The sequence below is a fragment of the Myotis daubentonii genome, chromosome 2 (genome assembly GCF_963259705.1).
Source record: "Myotis daubentonii chromosome 2, mMyoDau2.1, whole genome shotgun sequence".
Lineage (NCBI taxonomy): Eukaryota > Metazoa > Chordata > Mammalia > Chiroptera > Vespertilionidae > Myotis > Myotis daubentonii.
The window spans coordinates 193,509,867-193,528,622 of record NC_081841.1 but is presented as its reverse complement, the minus strand read 5'-3'; the positions used below and the strand labels follow the sequence as shown (position 1 = coordinate 193,528,622).

Here is an 18,756-nt window from a genome sequence, read left to right as displayed (position 1 = left end):
AATGGAAAGAGAAGGACAAAGCAAATGCCGCTCTACAAACAAGGTCTCACCCCCACCAAGTGCCCCACAACAACTCCAAGGCCAAGAGCAGTATTTTAGGGTGAATCTATGACATCGCCGTTGCTGTGGGCAGTGTGGTTGGACATTGGCAAATTCACATGCCTCCATCTAAATAACTGTGCTCTGCTGACGGGGCCCAGGCACGTGGTGGTATGTCCCCAGCCGCTCTGGCCCGGAAATCGCAGTGACCTTTTGTTGATGGAGAAAGGTTAGCTCTGGCCAGTGTGGCTCAGTTGGGTGTTGTCCCATTACACCAAAAGGTCACCAGTTCCATTCCCAGTCAGGGCAGATGCCCAGGTTGCGGGCTCGATTCCCAGTAAAAGGCGTACAAGAGGCAGCTGATCTATGTTTCTCTCTTTCTCTCTAAAACCAGTAAAAACATATTTTTTAAAAAAGAAAGAAAGAAAAGGTTAGAGTCCTGAAGGACACCAACAATTGGTCACCATGACCATGTGGAGCAAAGGATGTCCAAACTGCCAAGTTTGGCTGTGGAATGAACGTCCCTGTGAGAGGCTGTGTGTGGAGTGACCGCCACATCACCCCTCGGATAATCCCAACCCCCTTTCCAGTCCATGCCTGCTCCGCCACCACATCACCTACATGAGGAGAGGGGAAGCCCTGGGTCTTCCTTTAACCCAAGCCACCCTGCACGCCCCGTCTGACCAGCGCTGTCCTGCATGACTGCTGCCCGTGATGTGAGCACCGCGGCTTCAGGCAGGTGATGCTCAGCCTACCTGGAGAGGCAGAGGGTAGGACGAGCAGGTGGGGAGGGTCGCTGGTGCCGGGCAGAAGCCGGAGTAGGCCAGGATCTGCTGGGCAGGGTTGTAGAGGATCTGAGGTGGAGCAGAGGGTCTGTAGGCCAGCTGGGACAGAGGGACCTGCCACAGAGAATGGAGATGCATCAGCCAGCCCCCTAAAGCCTGGCACCTTCAGCCTCAAGCAATCTCTCCAGGGAGCCCCATGTTCAAGTCATCCAGGAAGGTGAGGTCCTATCAGATCTGCCAGGAGGAGATGTCTCAAGTCCTCAGATCAAAATCTCTCGGATTGGAACTAAACACCTGAAAAGCGGGCTTATTTTTGCTTTTTATTTTTTTAAATTGTCCCAGAGACCCACTAAGATTCCAAGTTAGGCCCTGGCCCTCTTTGGTGCTGTTTTGATAAAGCACGAAAACCCCTGGCCCCTCCCTGCAGGTGACGCAGTGTTACACCACCTCCCATGCAGCTTCGGCCATGGCGGGGGGACTGGCTTCCATGCTCAGACATGGTCCTACTGGGCAGCCCCGGGGACACAGCCCAGGGGTTTCTGGGCTGGCACAGCAGGAGCTGGGCCCCACAGAGGGCAGGGGGAGAGGGGAGCATCCTGGCCAGAGGAAACAGCTGCAGCCAGAGCCCTGGGAGCTTGGGCTGAGCTGGGGTGATGGAGGTTGAAGGCCAAGGTTCAGAGATGATCTCATGGGCTGAAAAGGAACCCTCCTGGCCTTGCTCAGCATTTTTGCCATTTGGGGTTTAGGAAGGACAGGGCAGGGCCGGGGGTTCTCCCATGAGGGAGCTAAACATTTTGGCATGGGCAGCTTCACTCTGTCTGCAGGAGGCACTGGGAGGCCCGGCCCAGCTTTGGCCCTGGCTGCCTGCATCTACCTGGTCTTGCCCTGGCCCCCTGTCTACCTTTCTGTGTGGGTGACCTCAAGGAGCCCCCAGCTGGGCCAACAGGACTGTCCACCTCGTTTCTCAGTACATACACCTGAGGCTCAGTGCAGACCCTTCCCTGCCAGACAGGGTTTAAATGACTGTCTGCAAGTGTTGTCACTGCCCAGGCACCACCTCAGGAACCCTGCTGCAGACCCCAGACTCCCCCTGCCCCGCCTGCTGGGCAAAGGGACTTACTCTGCACCAGTGTGACGCGCATGTGTGACCTGCATATGAAGCCCTCGTATGCTGAGAGGGCACACACAGCTTTGGGCTGGTTCATGAAGGGCCTTCGTGCCTTAAAATAATTTTAAATTGTAAGATCCATTAAACTTACAAGAGTATTACTCAGTGGATGTAGAATGTTAAGGAATCACACTTTTTGCTTCTCACAGCACCCCAGAGCTTTGAGTTGGAGAAAGAAAATTGTCCAGAGCAGAGTTTAGACACAACGCTGAGGTCTGGTGGGAAAGAGTGGAGCATCGGTACATTCCCAATAGAACTATACTGAGGGTTTTCTCAGAGGGCGCCCTGTGGGACCCTCCGCAGACCCCAGGCACCCTGGGAGAGCTGTGGCACCCACTGGAGACTTTGCTGAAGGCATGGTGACCAGCGACTTTCATCCCTGGAGGGTGCTTGTCTTTTTCATGAGTGTAAAGAATCTTATGACCACAGTCAGAGCTTGGAGAGGCCGTCTGCCCCCTCCAGGGTGGCAGCCAGGAGGAGGGTTTGGGTCCTAGGGGACACTAGGATGTCCCGTGTTAGCTCAGATTTTATCTAGAGAAACAAAACCTTTTAGAAAATCTCGGGAGGGCTCCAGGCTCAGCTACTAAAAATGGTCAATGACCAAAGTCTCCAGAATAGCTGGGTAGCAAGAGACTCAGGAAGAGCGTTAGCTGCAGGGCAGGTGCCTTGCCTGCAGGCACATTCACACTGGCCTTAGAGTTAACACTGGGTCAAGGTGGGTGGCTCCTCTCTCTGAGATGTTATGTGCCTGCCGCGGGGTTTGCAACTGGGGACTCTGAGGGGCTGCCCTTCACCTGGGGCACCTTTAGGATGAAGGGAGGGTTGTTGCAGGAGGTGGTACGGTGGTGAGAATTTCTAGTTTGGAACAAAGAGGTGCCAGGGGGAGAGGGCTGGAGAAGGGGCATCCTGCAGCCCAGCCCCAGGCAGGGCTATTTGCCTGTGAAAAGGGAACCATGCTGAGGGGAGGCTCAGCTAGAACAGCCTTCACAGTGAGGCCCTGCATTCACGGCCCCTTCCTGGCGCTCCGGCACACGCTAAGCACCTGCTCTCCCTAATTCTTGCATCAGAATCACCTATGAGTTCGGGAGAGTGCAGACCCCAGGACCACCCGCTCCTCCAGATCTACCAAATCGGAGGCTCTGGTGATTGCACACGCAGTCGGGTGAGAGGTGGTGGAGACAGACACATCTAAGCGTCAAGCTCAGGTTCTTCCTCAGAGGGTGGAGGCCAGTGCTGGGACAGACTCTGCTTCCAGAAACAACGGGCAAAGGCTGGCTGTCATTAAAATGTATGGCGGATGGTGTTCATGAGCCTCAGTTTCCCCATTTGTGAGGGGAGATCACGAGGCCTGCCTTGTGTGCCTGTGAGAGCGTGGGCCCCGAAGCCCGGGTCCGTCCCGAGTGCTATCGCTGCCCAGCCCGGGCGGCACTACTCACCATGTCCTTGAAGGCCCCCAGGACCGCGGCCGTGACGATGCCCAGGAACAGGCCCAGGACGTTGAGCACCGTCGAGGCCCAGAGCAGCCGGTAGAGGTGGAGCACATCCTGACAGCCGCTCACGCCCACGAACTCGTAGTAGGTGGGAGAGTACTCGGTGCTGCACACGGGGAGGAGACAGCAGTGTCACCTGTGCCTGCGAGGAGAGGACCTGCCAGGTGGCAGCCGGGCTGGGAGGATGCAGGGCTGGGCCAGGTGAACTGAATCCAGACCGGCTGTGGTCTTTGCTCTCAAAGGCCCCGAGGGCCCCACTGGTCATGCCAGAGAGAGGCACCAGCCCAGTGGCACCCTGAGGCCAAGGCAGCAGGGCTGTCCCCACCCAGGGAAGGAGCCCCGGGCTCTGAGCAGAGAGGATGGCACCATCACCTTGCCCCCTCCCCAAACACAGGCCCTGCACAGGGAGAATGCAGGCCCCAGAGCCCCACCAATGGGGCCCCAACTGAGTCAGCCTTCAGCAAGCGGCCGCACTGGTGGAGGTTTCATCCTGGCCCCCACAGCATGGCTGAGATGAGCCTGCATCCTGACCACAGGAGCTGCTGGGGGCAGTCACCGTGACCCACACACATGCTGCTCCTCCATTTCATCTTGGAAATATCGTGGACCCTTTTCTCGGGGAAGGGGGTGCAGTTTAAACCCCTGGGATTTCCAACAATTCAGGGGGGACTACCCAAGGAGCAAGCATTAAAACTCCCACTGGCTTTAAGGTAAGTGTTCAAGCTATTAATACAAATGTAGAAGATAATCGTGGGATGATTTCAGTTCCAGCTTGGAACTCTCACTGGGTCCCAACAACAAGTAAAAAGCCTGATAGCCGGGAAAATCAACAACTCGTACTGGGTCCTAAGAGGGGAGGATGCAGGACACACGGCTGCTCCCAGATTGGAGATGCAGACAGGTGGATACAGGAGCCCAGCTCCGCGGAGACACACGCAGGAGCAGAAACGCCTGGGCCCCAGGGGCCGGGGTAGAAAACAGACCTGTAATGGTGAGCTGCTGTGAATAAGTCTGAGCGTTAAAACCTGTGGGGAACCAGTCTGGGGACCCCACATGCTGTGAGATTCACCTTCAGGAGCTCAACCTGGTCCCACACTAAACACCCAGAAAAATGCTCTCGGGCTTCCAGCAGGGGGAGGGAAAGGGACAGCTCTGAAACAGCCAGAGCTGCTTTCGCCTCAACAAGGCCTGGCCTCGGGGACACTGGTACCCAGGGCCTAACCTGCTGGAGTGTTATCAAGGGGAATACCCAGCTCCAGCCCTGTTTAGCCACCTGTCCCAGCTAGAGGGGGGTGGAGGGTGGGGGTGGGAGACTAAGAAAGGCTGGTGAATTCCACAGGCCAGAGGCACAGGCTCACTACAGAGACATGATCATGGGGCTTATAGAACACTTCCCCTCCCCACACCTCACCACATCACTGAGCCTTGGTTTTCTCATCTGTGAAATGGAGCTAACTCCCTTCCCTCACATAAAGACTACAGGTGATGGTGTCGGTGCAGTGTCCAAGGACAGGGAAGAGCAGAGAAGGGGGAGCAGGGACGCATGAGAAGAGGGGCTGCCTCCCCTCCTCCCATGAGGCACCCCCGGCCCCCACTCCCTGCTGGACTCACCTTTGGCAGTTGTAGAGGTCACAGCAATAGCAGGTATTGCTCTTCACCTTCAGCTGGCACTTGCCATTGAGGGAGTGACAGGTGACCTGCAAGCAGAAAGGCCTTGCCAGGTCTCAGGGACCTGTCCCCTGTGTGCCCGCTCATTCTCTCCCCACGGTGAGCAGGGCTGCACCTGGTCAGTCAGGCAGTTCTCCCTCCTGAGCCCACATTTCTTGGCCTCCCCCTTCATCGCCCTATCCCAGGTGCTTCGGGGTTGGGGCATGACAGGACTCTGCCCTGCAGGAGGCGTTAGAGGACCAGGCTCAGTCACAAAGGGCGTCCAGGCGGACAAGGATTGCTAGACAAGGAAAGGAAGAGGGTTCTGAGCACCATGCCTCCAGGCAGATTCCTGCAGGTGAGACCCCTCCAGGCAGGGGTTCCTGCAGGTGGGGGAACCTCCAGGTAGGGTGAACCTCCTCCAGGTGAGACCCCTCCAGGGAGGACCCTTCCTGACAACACAGAGAGCAACTCCCAGCAGCCTGATCTCACCAAGCCACCGGCTGCCTAACCCACACAGGGGCCTCCCCTCAGGCTACAAATGTTTGGAGGACATTTAATTTTTAAAAAAAAAAAAAAAAGCAAGATTAGGGAAAAACACATGCCTTCCTCCCTCCCCCAGTGCTATTCAATGTGGGGGCCTGAGACATGCCACCCACAGTTCGGAGGTAAGCAGGGCAGAGACCACTGACTTCAGAAAGAAGACAGTGACATTTGGGGGGAAAGAGCTTCCAAGGGAGGAGGATCGTACACCAAGCGATAGAAGGAGGTTCGAGCAAACTCTCCCAGCTCTTTCTGCAGGAGCTGACGTGGCTCTGAGGGGCAGAGACCTGGGCTCACCATGCCCTAGAGGTCCTCAGAGCCTCTCCAGGGCCCCAGTGGGTCGGCAAGCTCAAGCAACCCTTTGTGCACATGGCCTTCCTTTCCGAGTTCTGTGGTTAACTTCTGGAAACCACCCAAGCTGGCAATGGGGCACTCCAGAGCTCTTGAGAAGCGTTGCAGAAAGATTACTCTGGAAATGGCTTGGGAAACAGTCCCGATGGGGAGGAGACCAGACACCGGCCAGGGAGCCATGGAAGTAGCACCAGCGTGACTCAGACCCGGAAGGAGACTGGGCCGGGAGGCGTGACAGGTCACACTGGAGGACTGGAAAGACAACAGTCCCGAGCAGGCACAGGGCACGGGGAAGGAGGGAGCAAGGGCAAGGTGCGGCTCTGAGCCCAGCAAACAGCTCGTGGGAAGGTCAGAGCCCCGGCATGGGGAGTTGGAGGTCAAAAGGCCTGACCCTAACCCTAGGTGCCCCCTCTTGGGAGGTGTGCCCTCCTAGGAAGCATAGCGAGCAATAGCAGGGGACGGTGGCTTAGACCAGGGTCAGCCACTAGGGGCCTGGAGCCAAGCTCAGTCCACCCACTACATCAGCGGTTCTCAACCTGTGGGTCGCGACCCCTCTGGCAGTCAAACGACCCTTTCACAGGGGTCGCCTAAGACCATCCTGCATATCAGATATTTACATTACGATTCATAACAGTAGCAACATTACAGTTATGAAGTAGCAATGAAAATAATTTTATGGTTGGGTCACAACATGAGGAACTGTATTTAAAGGGCCAGAAGGTAGAGAACCACTGCACTGGATAGTGGCTGCATCGCCGTGGCTGCTCCCACAGGGCAGCGGAGAGACAGAGCTGAGTAGCTGCGACAGAGTAGCTGACTTTTAAATCCTAAAATACTACTGACCTCTTATGGAGAACGTTGCTGGCCCCTTGTTTGAACTATGTGGGGCAGCTTCTTCCCCATTATCTTCGGGGAGCTTTTATTTTTTTTAATACATACTTTTATTGATTTCAGAGAAGAAGGGAGAGGGAGAGAGAGATAGAAACATCAATGATGAGAGAGAATCTTTGATTGGCTGCCTCCTGCACGCCCACACTGGGGATCAAGCCCATAAACCGGCATGTGCCCCGACCGGGAATGGAACCATGACCTCCTGGCTCACTGGTTGATGTTCAACCACTGAGCAACACCAGCTGGGCCTCGGGCAGCTTTTAAATCCTCAGGTCCACTAAACCTCCCCCCTAGGATGAGAACCTGGGCCGAGTCCTATGGGCAGGGGTTCGAGAAGCCCTGGTGGAGGGGTGGAGCTGCGGCAGCCCCACACATGGGCTGGTCGTCAAAAGGTCTGACACATCTGGTCAGGAGGGGGCCATGCTCCTCCATGATCCCAGGAGCAGAGGGTAACAGTTGACCTTGAACTGGACTGAACACCTGAGTAGAAGGAAGGGAAGAGCAGCGCCAGGGCCTTTGGAGGGCAGGGGCACACATGGAGGGCCTGGGGAGCCCATGACCACTCTGAACAGGACAGGTCCCCAAGGCTCCCTCCGGCCAGGAGAAAGGCCACACGTGCCTGGACCTGCCTTTGGAGGAGAACTGTGCCACCTGCTCAGAGAGGGCAACAGGGAGCCTCAGGCCAGCAGCAGGGACCTGGCCACTGGCCACTCAGGGCCTCATGCTACAGCATCCAGGATGCACCTTCTCCTCCCATGGTTCTCGGAGCACCTCAACCACCCTGCAGGACGTTAACCGTGCTGTTTGCCTCCGGTGTTCTCCTGCTTCTCCTGCTTCTCCTGGCTACTCTGTCCCTTCTTTGATATCTGTTTGCAGTTTGAGAGCCCGTGGTTAGTTAAACCAGCAAATCTGCACAGAGCTGGAGTGACACAGCCAGATGAAGGGAGCTGAGTGCCCTCCTGGGTCTGAGAGAGGACGGCATGCCATGGGGCACTTTGCTACTCCTGGCATTTCATGCGGCTAGAAATAGAAATGAATCACCCTGCAGATGTCCTTGGCCCGGGGACCGTGGAGGAGTTTCTTGGCCAACGCAAATGTAGTGCACTAGCTTTTTATTGCAGCGATTAAGTCAATCAAAAGGCTCATCAGCCCTGACTGGTTTGGCTCAGCAGATAGAGCATCGGCCTGCGGACTGAAGGGTCCCGGGTTCGATTCCAGTCAAGGGCATGTACCTGGGTTGCAAGCACATCCCCAGCAGGAGGCATGCAGGAGGCAGCTGATCGATGTTTCTCTCTCATCAATGTTTCTAACTCTCTATCCCTCTCTCTTCCTCTCTATAAAAAATCAATAAAATATATTTTTTTTTAAAAAAAAAAGGCTCATCAGATAGGCCACAACGAATTGGACTAGTGAATTGTAGGACTGTTGTGTGTCAAAGACAACAAGTCGGCAGCTGTGATTCCAGAATAAATACAATACATTAAGATGTCAAAGCTAGCGCAAAACAAAGTCTCACCCTGGCACAGAGGGCAGACGTGACAGGGAGAACCCAGACATTCGGATTTTAACTCGGGACGCAGGCACAGTGGGATCCGCGGATGAGCAGAGTGAAGCCTGGCCCATCAGCCACTGCTCCTGCTTACCTCCGTCTGGTAGACGTCGGGCAAGTATCCCACCCCACTGGAGTAGAGCTGGCATCTTCCCGTGGTGAGGGGCCTTGTCTCCTAGAGACAAACACACAACGGGATTCAGAGTTTCCTCTCTAAACCGGGAGTGGCCGGAGGCAGTTTCAGACCTGCCTGCCGTTTCCAGGCCTCTCTACAGGAGAGACTCCAACGTCGACTAACAGCCTGCCAGGCAGAACACCCAGCAGGAAATGCCACACCTCGTTCCAGAGCAGCCGGCTCCTGCATCCCGGAGGCAGGTGAGTAGAAGGCCCCAGGGGAGCAGGCACCCTGTCCCTGCAGGATGGGCTGACACATGTCTCATCAGTCAGCACAGGGCAGCTGACAGGAGGGGTTGCAGGACTTTCTGAGGTGCCCTCCTACAACTCTCAGCAAGTTGACCCCTTGGCTCCTATCTCTTTCTTGGAAAGCAAAACATATTTTTCCACTAGGAAGGGAGCAAGATGAATTTCAGACTAATTTATTCATCCAGCCAATCACCCACCCACCCACCCAACCATCCACCTAATCATTTAATCATTCAATTATCTATGCATCCATCCATCTCTCCTCCATCCCTCCATCTACCTATTCTTTAGCAATCCATCCAGTCATCCCCATCCATCCACCCACCAACCACCCAAGCATACATCCACCTGTCACCCTACATAAGTATTCATCCATGAGTCTCCCCAACATCCATGGAGCAGACACGGAGCCAAATTATAAGGGTGTAGTTCCTGCCCTTAGGGGATTAGTGAAGAAGACAGATCCGCCCACCCCCTCCCCCCCCCCGCCCCCTTCCCCCCAAAATACCCTGACAATTACAAAATGTTTATAATCTCTGGTAGAGAACAGCTATAAAATGCCATGAAACTACATAATCTGTAAGTTATAAAATGAGTTAGAATCCCAACAATTATAGTCAGGTTTAATACTGTGTTACGTTAGTTGTAATTCTCAAAGTAGTCCTACTTCTGACCTAAGAAAAGAGTATAGAAAACTACCAATGGCAATGGCAACAGAGAGGGACAGTCACGCATTTGTTCACCCGGGCAGCAGCTACTGACGGACTGGGCTACCACACGCCAGGCCTGGTCTGGACGCTACGGCAATTGGGGGGTGGGACCGAGTCCCTGTCCTCACAGAATCTATCTTCCTGCAGGAAGACAGACGCCAGGGCACAGGAAATGTGTGTGGAATGTAGAAGGTGGTGGAAAGGGCTTTGGAGAGAAACTTGGTGCGGCTGCCGTACCAGGTCAGTTATACCCCAGAAGGACCCTCTGCCAGGGGCCCCCCTGCCTGATTCCACTCCTCCCTTCACTTCCTGGTATCGTCCCAGCCAGGCTCTTTCATCCGCAGCCCCGGCTCACTGTCTGTTCCAGGGAGTCAGGCCGGTGCCTGCACAGTCCACGTGGCTGCATCATGTGCAGGCGACAAGCTTCAGGTTCCGGTGGATGACCTGTGGACAGGCGTTCTCCTTCGTGCCTGTAATCACGGGGAAATGCCCCTCCGGACTGGACGGTGATGCCTTGCTGAAAGGGTCCTTGTTCATGAGTCACCAAAAGTCACCCTCACGCCTTCCTGGTCTAAAAGTCCAGTCCAGCTCAAGAGCGGACTGCCCAGGTCTCAGAGAACCTCTTCCCATTAGCTCTGTCTCAGTCAGCTCGGGCTGCTAGAACAAATACACAGGTGGGATGGCCTAACAGCACACACTTATTCCTCACAGTTCTGAAGGCCGAAGTCCGAGATCAGAGTGCCAGTGCGGCTGGGTGCCATCAGCCACTGACGATGCCCCAAAGTAGCCACTAACACACACAGGGGCGACCACAACGTTGCTCTGCGAAAGGCAGGTCCTCCCTGAACTGGCACAGGAGGCCCAGTGGTGGCCACAAACTCCACTGTTTCCCGTTTCTCCTGCAATGACCTGCAAACCCCAGGAGTCCGCAGCCCAGCAGGCCTGACTGGGTGGAAACAGACAAGTGGGCTCATTCCCGACCGATCTACCAGGACTCACGTTCCACTTCACCAGGTGCCCGGCCAGTGTGGAACACGGGAGCCTGGATTTTTATCTAGCGGTATTTAGACCTCGCCTGCAATGATGAAGGGCTTCAAAACATCCTATTCCTCCATGAAACAAGGTGGGGCTGAGGGGCGCACGCCTCCGTCCTCACTCCTGCCATGCTGGACAGAGGAGATCCTTCCACCTGGGAAACCGCTGGCTCTTAAGAGAATTTCTCCAGGTGTGCGCTGAGCGGGAGAGGAGGCCTGGGGAAAGCCGGTGACACCGCAGCAGGGCGGGACCCACCTCCGGCTGCTGGGAGCCCCTCTGTCAGGAGGGACCCTCTTTCTCAGGAAGGCAAGTCTGGTTTTTCCTTCACAACCAGGATTCCCAAAACCACCTTCCAGACCCAAGCCTTCAATTTGGTGGGGAAGGTAAAAACCTTAAAATGATCTCATTTTGAAAATGGTCTTAAGAAATTATATTGACCAGTTGTTCTCCATCTCCATTGAGAGAGAGGGATGGGTTTGTGAGCAGCCGCAGACACGCGGTCCGAGTTGGTCCTGGTACTGAGGGTCCTCATGCCCCACCGGGCTTCACATGGGCTGCCTCGTGGTGAGAGGAAACCAGTTGGCTCGAGGTCAGGTAGCATCACTCGAATGCCCCTGTAAGCAGATGTCCAGGTCCATGCGCTAACACTGCCCCCAAGTGCACATCTGTCTCCGGGCACTCCTCCCACACCAGCGTCCTGAGGGCAGACATGGATTGTCTCCATAGAAGACCTTGGCATTGTCAACCCCCAGCTGGCATGGTTTGAGCACTAGGACGCTTGCTCCTTGAGGAAAGGGCCAAGGCATGTCCATCTTTGCACTCCCAGCTCAGGTGAGGCCCTTGATCAATATTTGCTGATTGAGTGACACTTGAGATAATGCAGGTATGACAGTCCAACACCACAGCAACCTGCTGACCTCAGTAACTTAGCACTGGATGGGAAATCAGGTTCGGATCAAAGGATATGCTTTCTGTTCCAACCAAACAGTGTGCTGAAACCATGACAACAAATATGGGCCAGGGACTCCTAGGTCAATTAACTTTCCAAAAATAAGAAACAAGGGGGGGAAAGTCTGGGACAAAGTATACACCATTTCCTAAAAAGTGCTATAAATGTAAATATTTATTCGACAAACAGTGAATAACCTAGAACAGCGGTTCTCAACCTGTGGGTCGTGACCCCTTTGGGGGTTGAAGGACCCTTTCACAGGGGTCACCTAAGACCATCAGAAAACACATATATAATTACATATTGTTTTGTGATTAGTCACTATGCTTTAATTATGTTCAATTTGTAACAATGAAAATACATCCTGCATATCAGATATTTATATTATGATTCATAACAGTAGCAAAATTACAGTTATGAAGTAGCAACGAAAATAATTTTATGGTTGGGGGTCACCACAACATGAGGAACTGTATTAAAGGGTCGAGGCATTAGGAAGGTTGAGAACCACTGACCTAGAAGGATAATTGTGGTGCAGTTCTGGCCTTGGCTGGGGGTGTTAGGCCTCCACCTCTTCCAGGTGGCTCTCTAGCTCACAGGACCTGGGAGGTTCTGCTGTGTTTTCCTCTGTCTCAGTCTTACCACTGGCACCACAGTAGGCTTGTTTACATCAGCATCACGTGAGTACTTCGTTGCACTATGACATGACGATGGCTATGAAGTCACTAGGCGATAGGAATGTTTCAGCTCCATTGTAATCTTATGAGACCACCTCATACATGCACTCGGTCACTGACCGAAACATCATTATGTGGCACATGACTGTAACCACTGACAGAATCTTCCATCTCAGGCTTCCACACCATTAAGTAAACCTATAAGGATTTCACAGGTTACAGTGTCAAGCTTGAAAATTCTGTCATAACTTTTTTTTTTTAAATTGATTTCAGAGAGGAAGAAAGAGGGAGAGATAGAAACATCAATGATGAGAGAGAATCATTGATCAGCTGCCTCCTGCTCGCCCCCTACTGGGGATTAAGCCTGCAACCCAGGCATGTGCCCTTGACCGGAATCGAACCCAGGACCCTTCAGTCCGCAGACCATTGCTCTATCCACTGAGCCAAACCAGCTAGAGTTGTCATAACCTTTTAAGAGAAACAGATTTGAACTATAAAACCTGGGAAGGCACGAGTCAGCAGATTTCGGGATGTATTTCGTCTTGTTAAATTTAAAGAATGACCTGAGGAAAGTTGAAGACTTTGATTCTGACTGATGGGATGGTGTGTGCACACACGTGTGTGTGTGTGTGTGTGTGTGTGTGTGTGTGTGTGTGTGTGTGTGTGTTGCAGGCAATAAAGAAAAGTGACAGAAGGAAGGACATCAATTGACAAACAGAAACAGAGAGAGGAGCAGGGAAGGTCTCTGAGCTCCGGGAAGTTATTTCTGTATGTAGGTCTTTCACACCCAGGAAAGCGATTGAGAGCAAAATTAAAAAGATGGAACTCACTATGTGCCGAGCGGCAAACACGCCGTCCACGATGGCACAGCAGAAGGCGGCCACCACGCCGAAGCTGATAAACACAATGGCTGCCACCAGCTGGAAGCAGAAGACAAGAGGAGGGTGTGGGTGTCCAGTGCTTAACAAAAACCTGTTTTCAAATGCAGACCAGTTCCAAGTCCCGCCTGATGTTAGCCATGCCTTTTGCAGAATTCTCACTTCTTCCCTACCACCTCTGTCCTCAGTGACTCACAGCCTCGAACAGACCCTGGGCCAGAGTTCACCCCATACAAGGCACATTCTTGTTGATTTTATTTCACACAATAAATAGGCTGCTGTGTGGGTGGGGATCTTCAGTTCCCGCCCCTCTGCACAATCCTCACGAATAATCAGAGATTATTTAACCAGCTCCTACAATGGGTATTTAAATGGTTTACAATTTCTTGCTATTACTTACTCTGCTACAAAGACCCTAAATTTGTTCTCCATATAAAATCTGTGTTAATGTATGAGTAGGACAGATTCCTGGAACATTCAAGAACCCATACTTTCAGATAGGACCCCCTTAGGATCGCTGCTCTTAGACTCTGAGCGAGAAGGCTACGTTGCCCCATAAAGGGGCTTGGCCAATTGGACTCCCTCTCCCTGATAGTCTAACACCCATCTCCTTAGATCCCAAACAACACTTCATAGCATTAACCTTTTACACTTTACCAACCTGCGATTGGTGATCTTTTCTTACAGTTGCTGGCTATTTCTTTAAATTTTTGCTTGTGAAATAATTTCAAGTTTACCAAAACACATAGCAAAAATCGTACAAAGAATCCTTTCCTCAAATTCCAACCCTTGCAAAACCACGTTCATGACTTTCCTTATCATAACTCCTCTCTCCAGCAATGAGAACTCGACTCTCATGAGCCACAATATACGTATTTCCTCGGCCCTAGAATGTGCATTAAAGTAGTTGGGGAATTACTAACCCAAACCTTGTGAAAAACAAGCTGCTATCTAGAGTTCAATGTTTGTGCGCAGTTCTTTTTGTCTCTAGCCTTAGAGAATATGGTCAAAACCTGTTTCCCCACGTGACTTAGGTTGGTTCCCTCCCTGTGGCTGAGTTACTCATTAATAATGCAGTCAGGCTCACAGGTGAGTGCATTCCATATGGCCCTCTCCCTCTCCATCCTTGTGAGTCTGCATTATTTATATATCCAACTAAGTATAGGGAGTTGGTAAGAAACGTTGCCTGCCCAGACACCCCAGAACTTTGAGTTCAGTTTTGATGTGACCAAGGGGACAGATGCCGAGACGGGTGGCGCCGTCCATGCTGTTGTCCAAGGTGAAAGGAGGCCGGCCGGTTCCCGGGCTTGCCTTGAACATAGCCCCTTCCCTCACACCCCCACTCCAGCCCCATTCTGTGTTGCTTCGAAATGAAAACAGCCCCCTGACATTGCAAATCAGAGCTGTCTCCTGAGTCCTTTTGGGGGGATCTCTGAACTGGTCACCTTTTTGGTCCTCAGTTTCCCCATCTGGAAAGGAGGTGCGGGGCTATGACTTATCAGTGGGTTGAATAAATGCCTCCGGACACCTGAGCTGCTCTAGGTGCTGTGGGTGCAGATGTGACAACGCCAGCAGATGTCCTTGGCGTTTCCCACAATAGATGGCATTTTATGATGCGTTTATTAAAGAAGAACTTGGGGCCGCCTGTGGCAGCTGTGCCTGCATAAGCCTTGATCTGTACAACAATAAAAAAAATTGGACTTTCTACGGTGCCGAGGCAGTTTTAACACCGGGTCCTCTGAAAAGCTGCTCTGGGTCAATGGACTCAATAATGAGTCAGTATCTGCTCTGAGTGCTGGAGAGAAGCAGAATGGGATGGGTCCCCACCCTGAAGAGCGGACGCCCCAGGGTGATGACGCTATAACAGGTGTAAATCAAGAGCTCTGGATGTGGGCACAAAGGAGGACCCACCTTACCCTGAGGATGATGGAGGCCCTGGAAAAATACACCGAATTTCCTCCAGAAGCCGTGCCAGCCAGGAGCTCCACTACCTATCACGGGACATTTGATGTTCATCAACACTAAGGAAATATGGCCTAAGGCAAAACTGCTTCCTTTATCTCAGTGGGGAGGGGAACAGCCATGTGGCTTCTTCCCCTATGAAATGACTGCATACAAATAAAATCATTGTGATGTACATTGTACAGAGTTATGTAAACATCTTTTGAGGAATTATATCTAGCCCAGTGGTTCTCAACCTTCCTAATGCCGCGACCCTTTAATACAGTTCCTCATGTTGTGGTGACCCCCAATTTCATTGTTACAAATTGAACATAACTAAAGCATAGTGATTATTCACAAAAACAACATGTAATTATATATGTGTTTTCTGATGGTCTTAAGCGACCCCTGTGAAAGGGTGGTTCGACCCCCCAAAGGGATCGTGACCCACAGGTTGAGAACCGCTGATCTAGCCGGACTTCCCTACATTTGTATTGTTGTTATACAAAAAATAACAACAAAACATTGTTGTTATAAAAGATTCAGAAGCAACTTTCAGATTTCCCAGTAGGGAGGCCAGGGGCCTTTGCTTTTCTGAAGGGGAAAAAAAGCCTGCCTCTAATTTGGCAGCTTGTCCTCCCAGCCTCTTCCTTTGACCTTCTTGCCGCTCCCAGATGGATGCTCTTTGTCCTCACTCGGTGCACACCCTTCGAAGATGAAAGACGAAGCCCCGTGGTTCATGCTTTTCTTTCATTCTCACCTTGAATCCCAAGGTCACACCAGCTCGTTTTAATCAGCTGGGAGAGAAGGGTGGTATGTCACCATTATTCCTGCCAAGGGTGCTTCTGTGATTAACACAAGGGCCCTCAACCCAGCAGCTGGAGGGGACGGACGCAGCTCACACTCTGTCCCATAAGGGCACCCCTAATTCTTTTTATTTTTTTACTTGGGAGCTTGAACTTAAACTCTTGTATGTGGTTTGTTTTGTTTTGTTTTATATTCTTTATTGTTTATAGTATTACATATGTCTCCTTTTCCACCGCATTGACCTCTCCCCGGCCACCTCCATCTCCCAGCACAGGCCCTCACCCCCCACCCCCTGGTGTCTGTGTCCATTGGTTATGCTTTTATGCATGCATACAAGTCCTTCGGTTGATCTCTTACCCCCACCACCACCCTCCCCTGCCTCCCCCTGAAGTTTGATGGTCTGTTTGATGCTTCTCTGTCTCTGGATCTATTTTTGTTCATCAGTTTATGTTGCTCATTATATTCCACAAATGAGTGAGATCATGTGATATTTATCTTTCTCTGACTGGCTTATTTCCCTTAGCACAATGCTCTCCATGTCCATCCATGCTGTTGCGAATGGTAAGGGTTCTTTCTTTTTTATAGCAGTGTAGTATTCCATTGTGTAGATGTACCACCGTTTTTTAATCCACTCATCTGCTGATGGGCACTTAGGCTGTTTCCAAATCTTAGCTATTGTAAATTGTGCTGCTATGAACATGGGATATATCCCTAGAAGTGGGATTACTGGGTCAAATGGAAGTTCCATTTTTGAGGAAACTCCATACTGTTTTCCCCAGTGGCTGCACCAGTCTGCATTCCCAACCCCTAATTCTTGTTGGGCAGAATTTGCAGCCAAAGAGGGTGAAGGAGAAGAGACTCAAAGATGCACAAAATCACTTTGGAGTTCCCAAAGTCCTTTAGCACAGGGCGTCCCATCTAATTCTGACAACTGTGATGTTATTACCTGAGAAACTTCCAGAAACAAAACTGTACATGACCCCCCTAATGCCCTGTCATTTTTCTGAGCCATGTCAGGACCTGCTGCCCCGTGAGGTTATGATGAACCAACTCGATGACTCCTCAGAGAACCCCACGTGTCCTGGCCAGGCGGCCAGCTCTGGCCCTATGTGCCTGGTCACAGCTGGGATCGTCGAGAGACCCTCATCTTTACCTCCACCTGATTTCATCCAGAAATTCACAGAAAGCACAAAATTTCCAAAGTACCCTTCAACACAGCAGGATTGCCCTCAACTGTCCAGATTTACAACCATGCTCTGATTTGGTCTTGCACAAACTGTCCCCACCATTTGAATGTCCTTATCAACTCTCACGGGTCCTGCCTGGTGGCCCTTCCTCCCCCCACCCCTGAGAAAAGTCAAGTTTAGTGCTAGCAGACCGCTCCCATGGTAAACTCATGACCATGCATGTGGTAAATTCAGTGCTAGCAAGATCCCATGCGTCATCAATGCAGTGCTGGGATGGTCACACGCATGACACTGCCCAAGAACTTCTTTGGTGCGTAAGCCCCGGAGTCTGGGTGAGAGTGTTGGGAAGGACGCTGGAAATTCTCTCCTCCAACTCTTCTGGCTGGAAACGGAAAACTTGCCAGAATCAGCAACGGCAGAGCTGCCTCTTGGGAAAAACCGAGATGGGTTTCCTGTCACAGCTACTTCACTCCTTTCACTAACTCCCCTTCACGCTAGTGGTGAGTATGACAATGCAAAGCAGAAGCTGATCAGCTCCCTAAAGGTACAAACCAAATCACTTTCCATGGGTGAGGCCTGCCAGAACCTGTGGATTTTGCAAATAGAAACTGTCTGTTACTCTAGCAACTTTGAAAGGCTCTAGATCAGTGGTTCTCAACCTTCCTAATGCCGTGACCCTTTAATACAGTTCCTCATGTTGTGGTGACCCCCAACCATAAAATTATTTTCGTTGCTGCTTCAAAACTGTAATTGTGCTACTGTTATGAATCATAATGTAAATATCTGATATGCAGGATGTAGCTTCATTGTTACAAATTGAACATAATTAAAGCATAGTGACTAGTCACAAAAACAATATGTAATTATATATGTGTTTTCCGATGATCTTAGGCAACCCTTGTGAAAGGGTCGTTCGACCCCCAAAGGGGTGGCGACCCACAGGTTGAGAACCGCTGCTCTAGATTGATATTTTAATTTCACTATTAACATTTTGATAATTACTTATTAATATTTCATCGCACCATTTGGGGGTCTCTTCTCTTGGGAGAAGGGCAACCAGGTTATTGTGGGGGAAAGGTCACCTTCAAATCCCTGCTGGGCTCACCGATCTGCATTTCAACAGGGAAAGTAGATTAAAAAAACAAATACCAAATAGACGATAAGGCTGTGGTGATAAGAGGAGACAGAAAACAGGGGAAGGTGAGAGCCTGTCGCTGGGAAGGCTGTCACTTGGGCGGTCAGGACTCTGTGTGCCCCTCATCCCCATGTGGCCCTCCATCTTCTTTTCTAAACCAGCCTCCTAAAACTTGCCCCTGTGCCCTCTGGTGTCATTGGTAAAATCCAGTAAGTCCGCAGCCCCTTTGTAACTTCTCCCCTTCTGGCTCTGATTGGGTCCCTCTGCCCCACTCTTGGTCCCTGGGACTCCGGACAGGCCAGGCTCTGCCTTGGCACCTATCACCATGGAGACCATTCTCTCTTCACCTCCCATAACCCCAGACGTAAGTCCAGGTCCCTGACTCACTCCTCCTGGCGGCTGTCATTCACGGACCTCCAGGTCATTCCCTCTTTCCTGGCTCACGGTCACCCTCACCAGTGTGACCACAGCCACACTCATTGTGACTCTGAGGTCCAGGGTGACCCTTCCAGTGCCCTGGCTCTCAGCACCTGGCCCATGTTCACCACCTT

The 18,756-nt window shown here is 51.8% G+C and overlaps 1 protein-coding gene across 2 annotated transcripts in view; it reads right to left on the bottom strand.

The window, feature by feature from the left end:
• Positions 1-18,756, bottom strand: part of TMEM255B (transmembrane protein 255B) — a 45,603-nt gene that overhangs the window by 5,209 nt on the left and 21,638 nt on the right. Inside the window, exons 4-8 of one of the 2 annotated variants that reach the window (XM_059685200.1) lie at positions 13,088-13,177; positions 8,558-8,638; positions 5,094-5,179; positions 3,429-3,588; positions 795-938 (exon numbers count right to left, since the gene is read on the bottom strand). In XM_059685200.1, coding sequence (XP_059541183.1) covers positions 795-938; positions 3,429-3,588; positions 5,094-5,179; positions 8,558-8,638; positions 13,088-13,177 — 561 coding nt within the window. The remainder of the gene's footprint in view (positions 1-794; positions 939-3,428; positions 3,589-5,093; positions 5,180-8,557; positions 8,639-13,087; positions 13,178-18,756) is intronic. The other variant, XM_059685202.1, reaches the window with a different exon arrangement.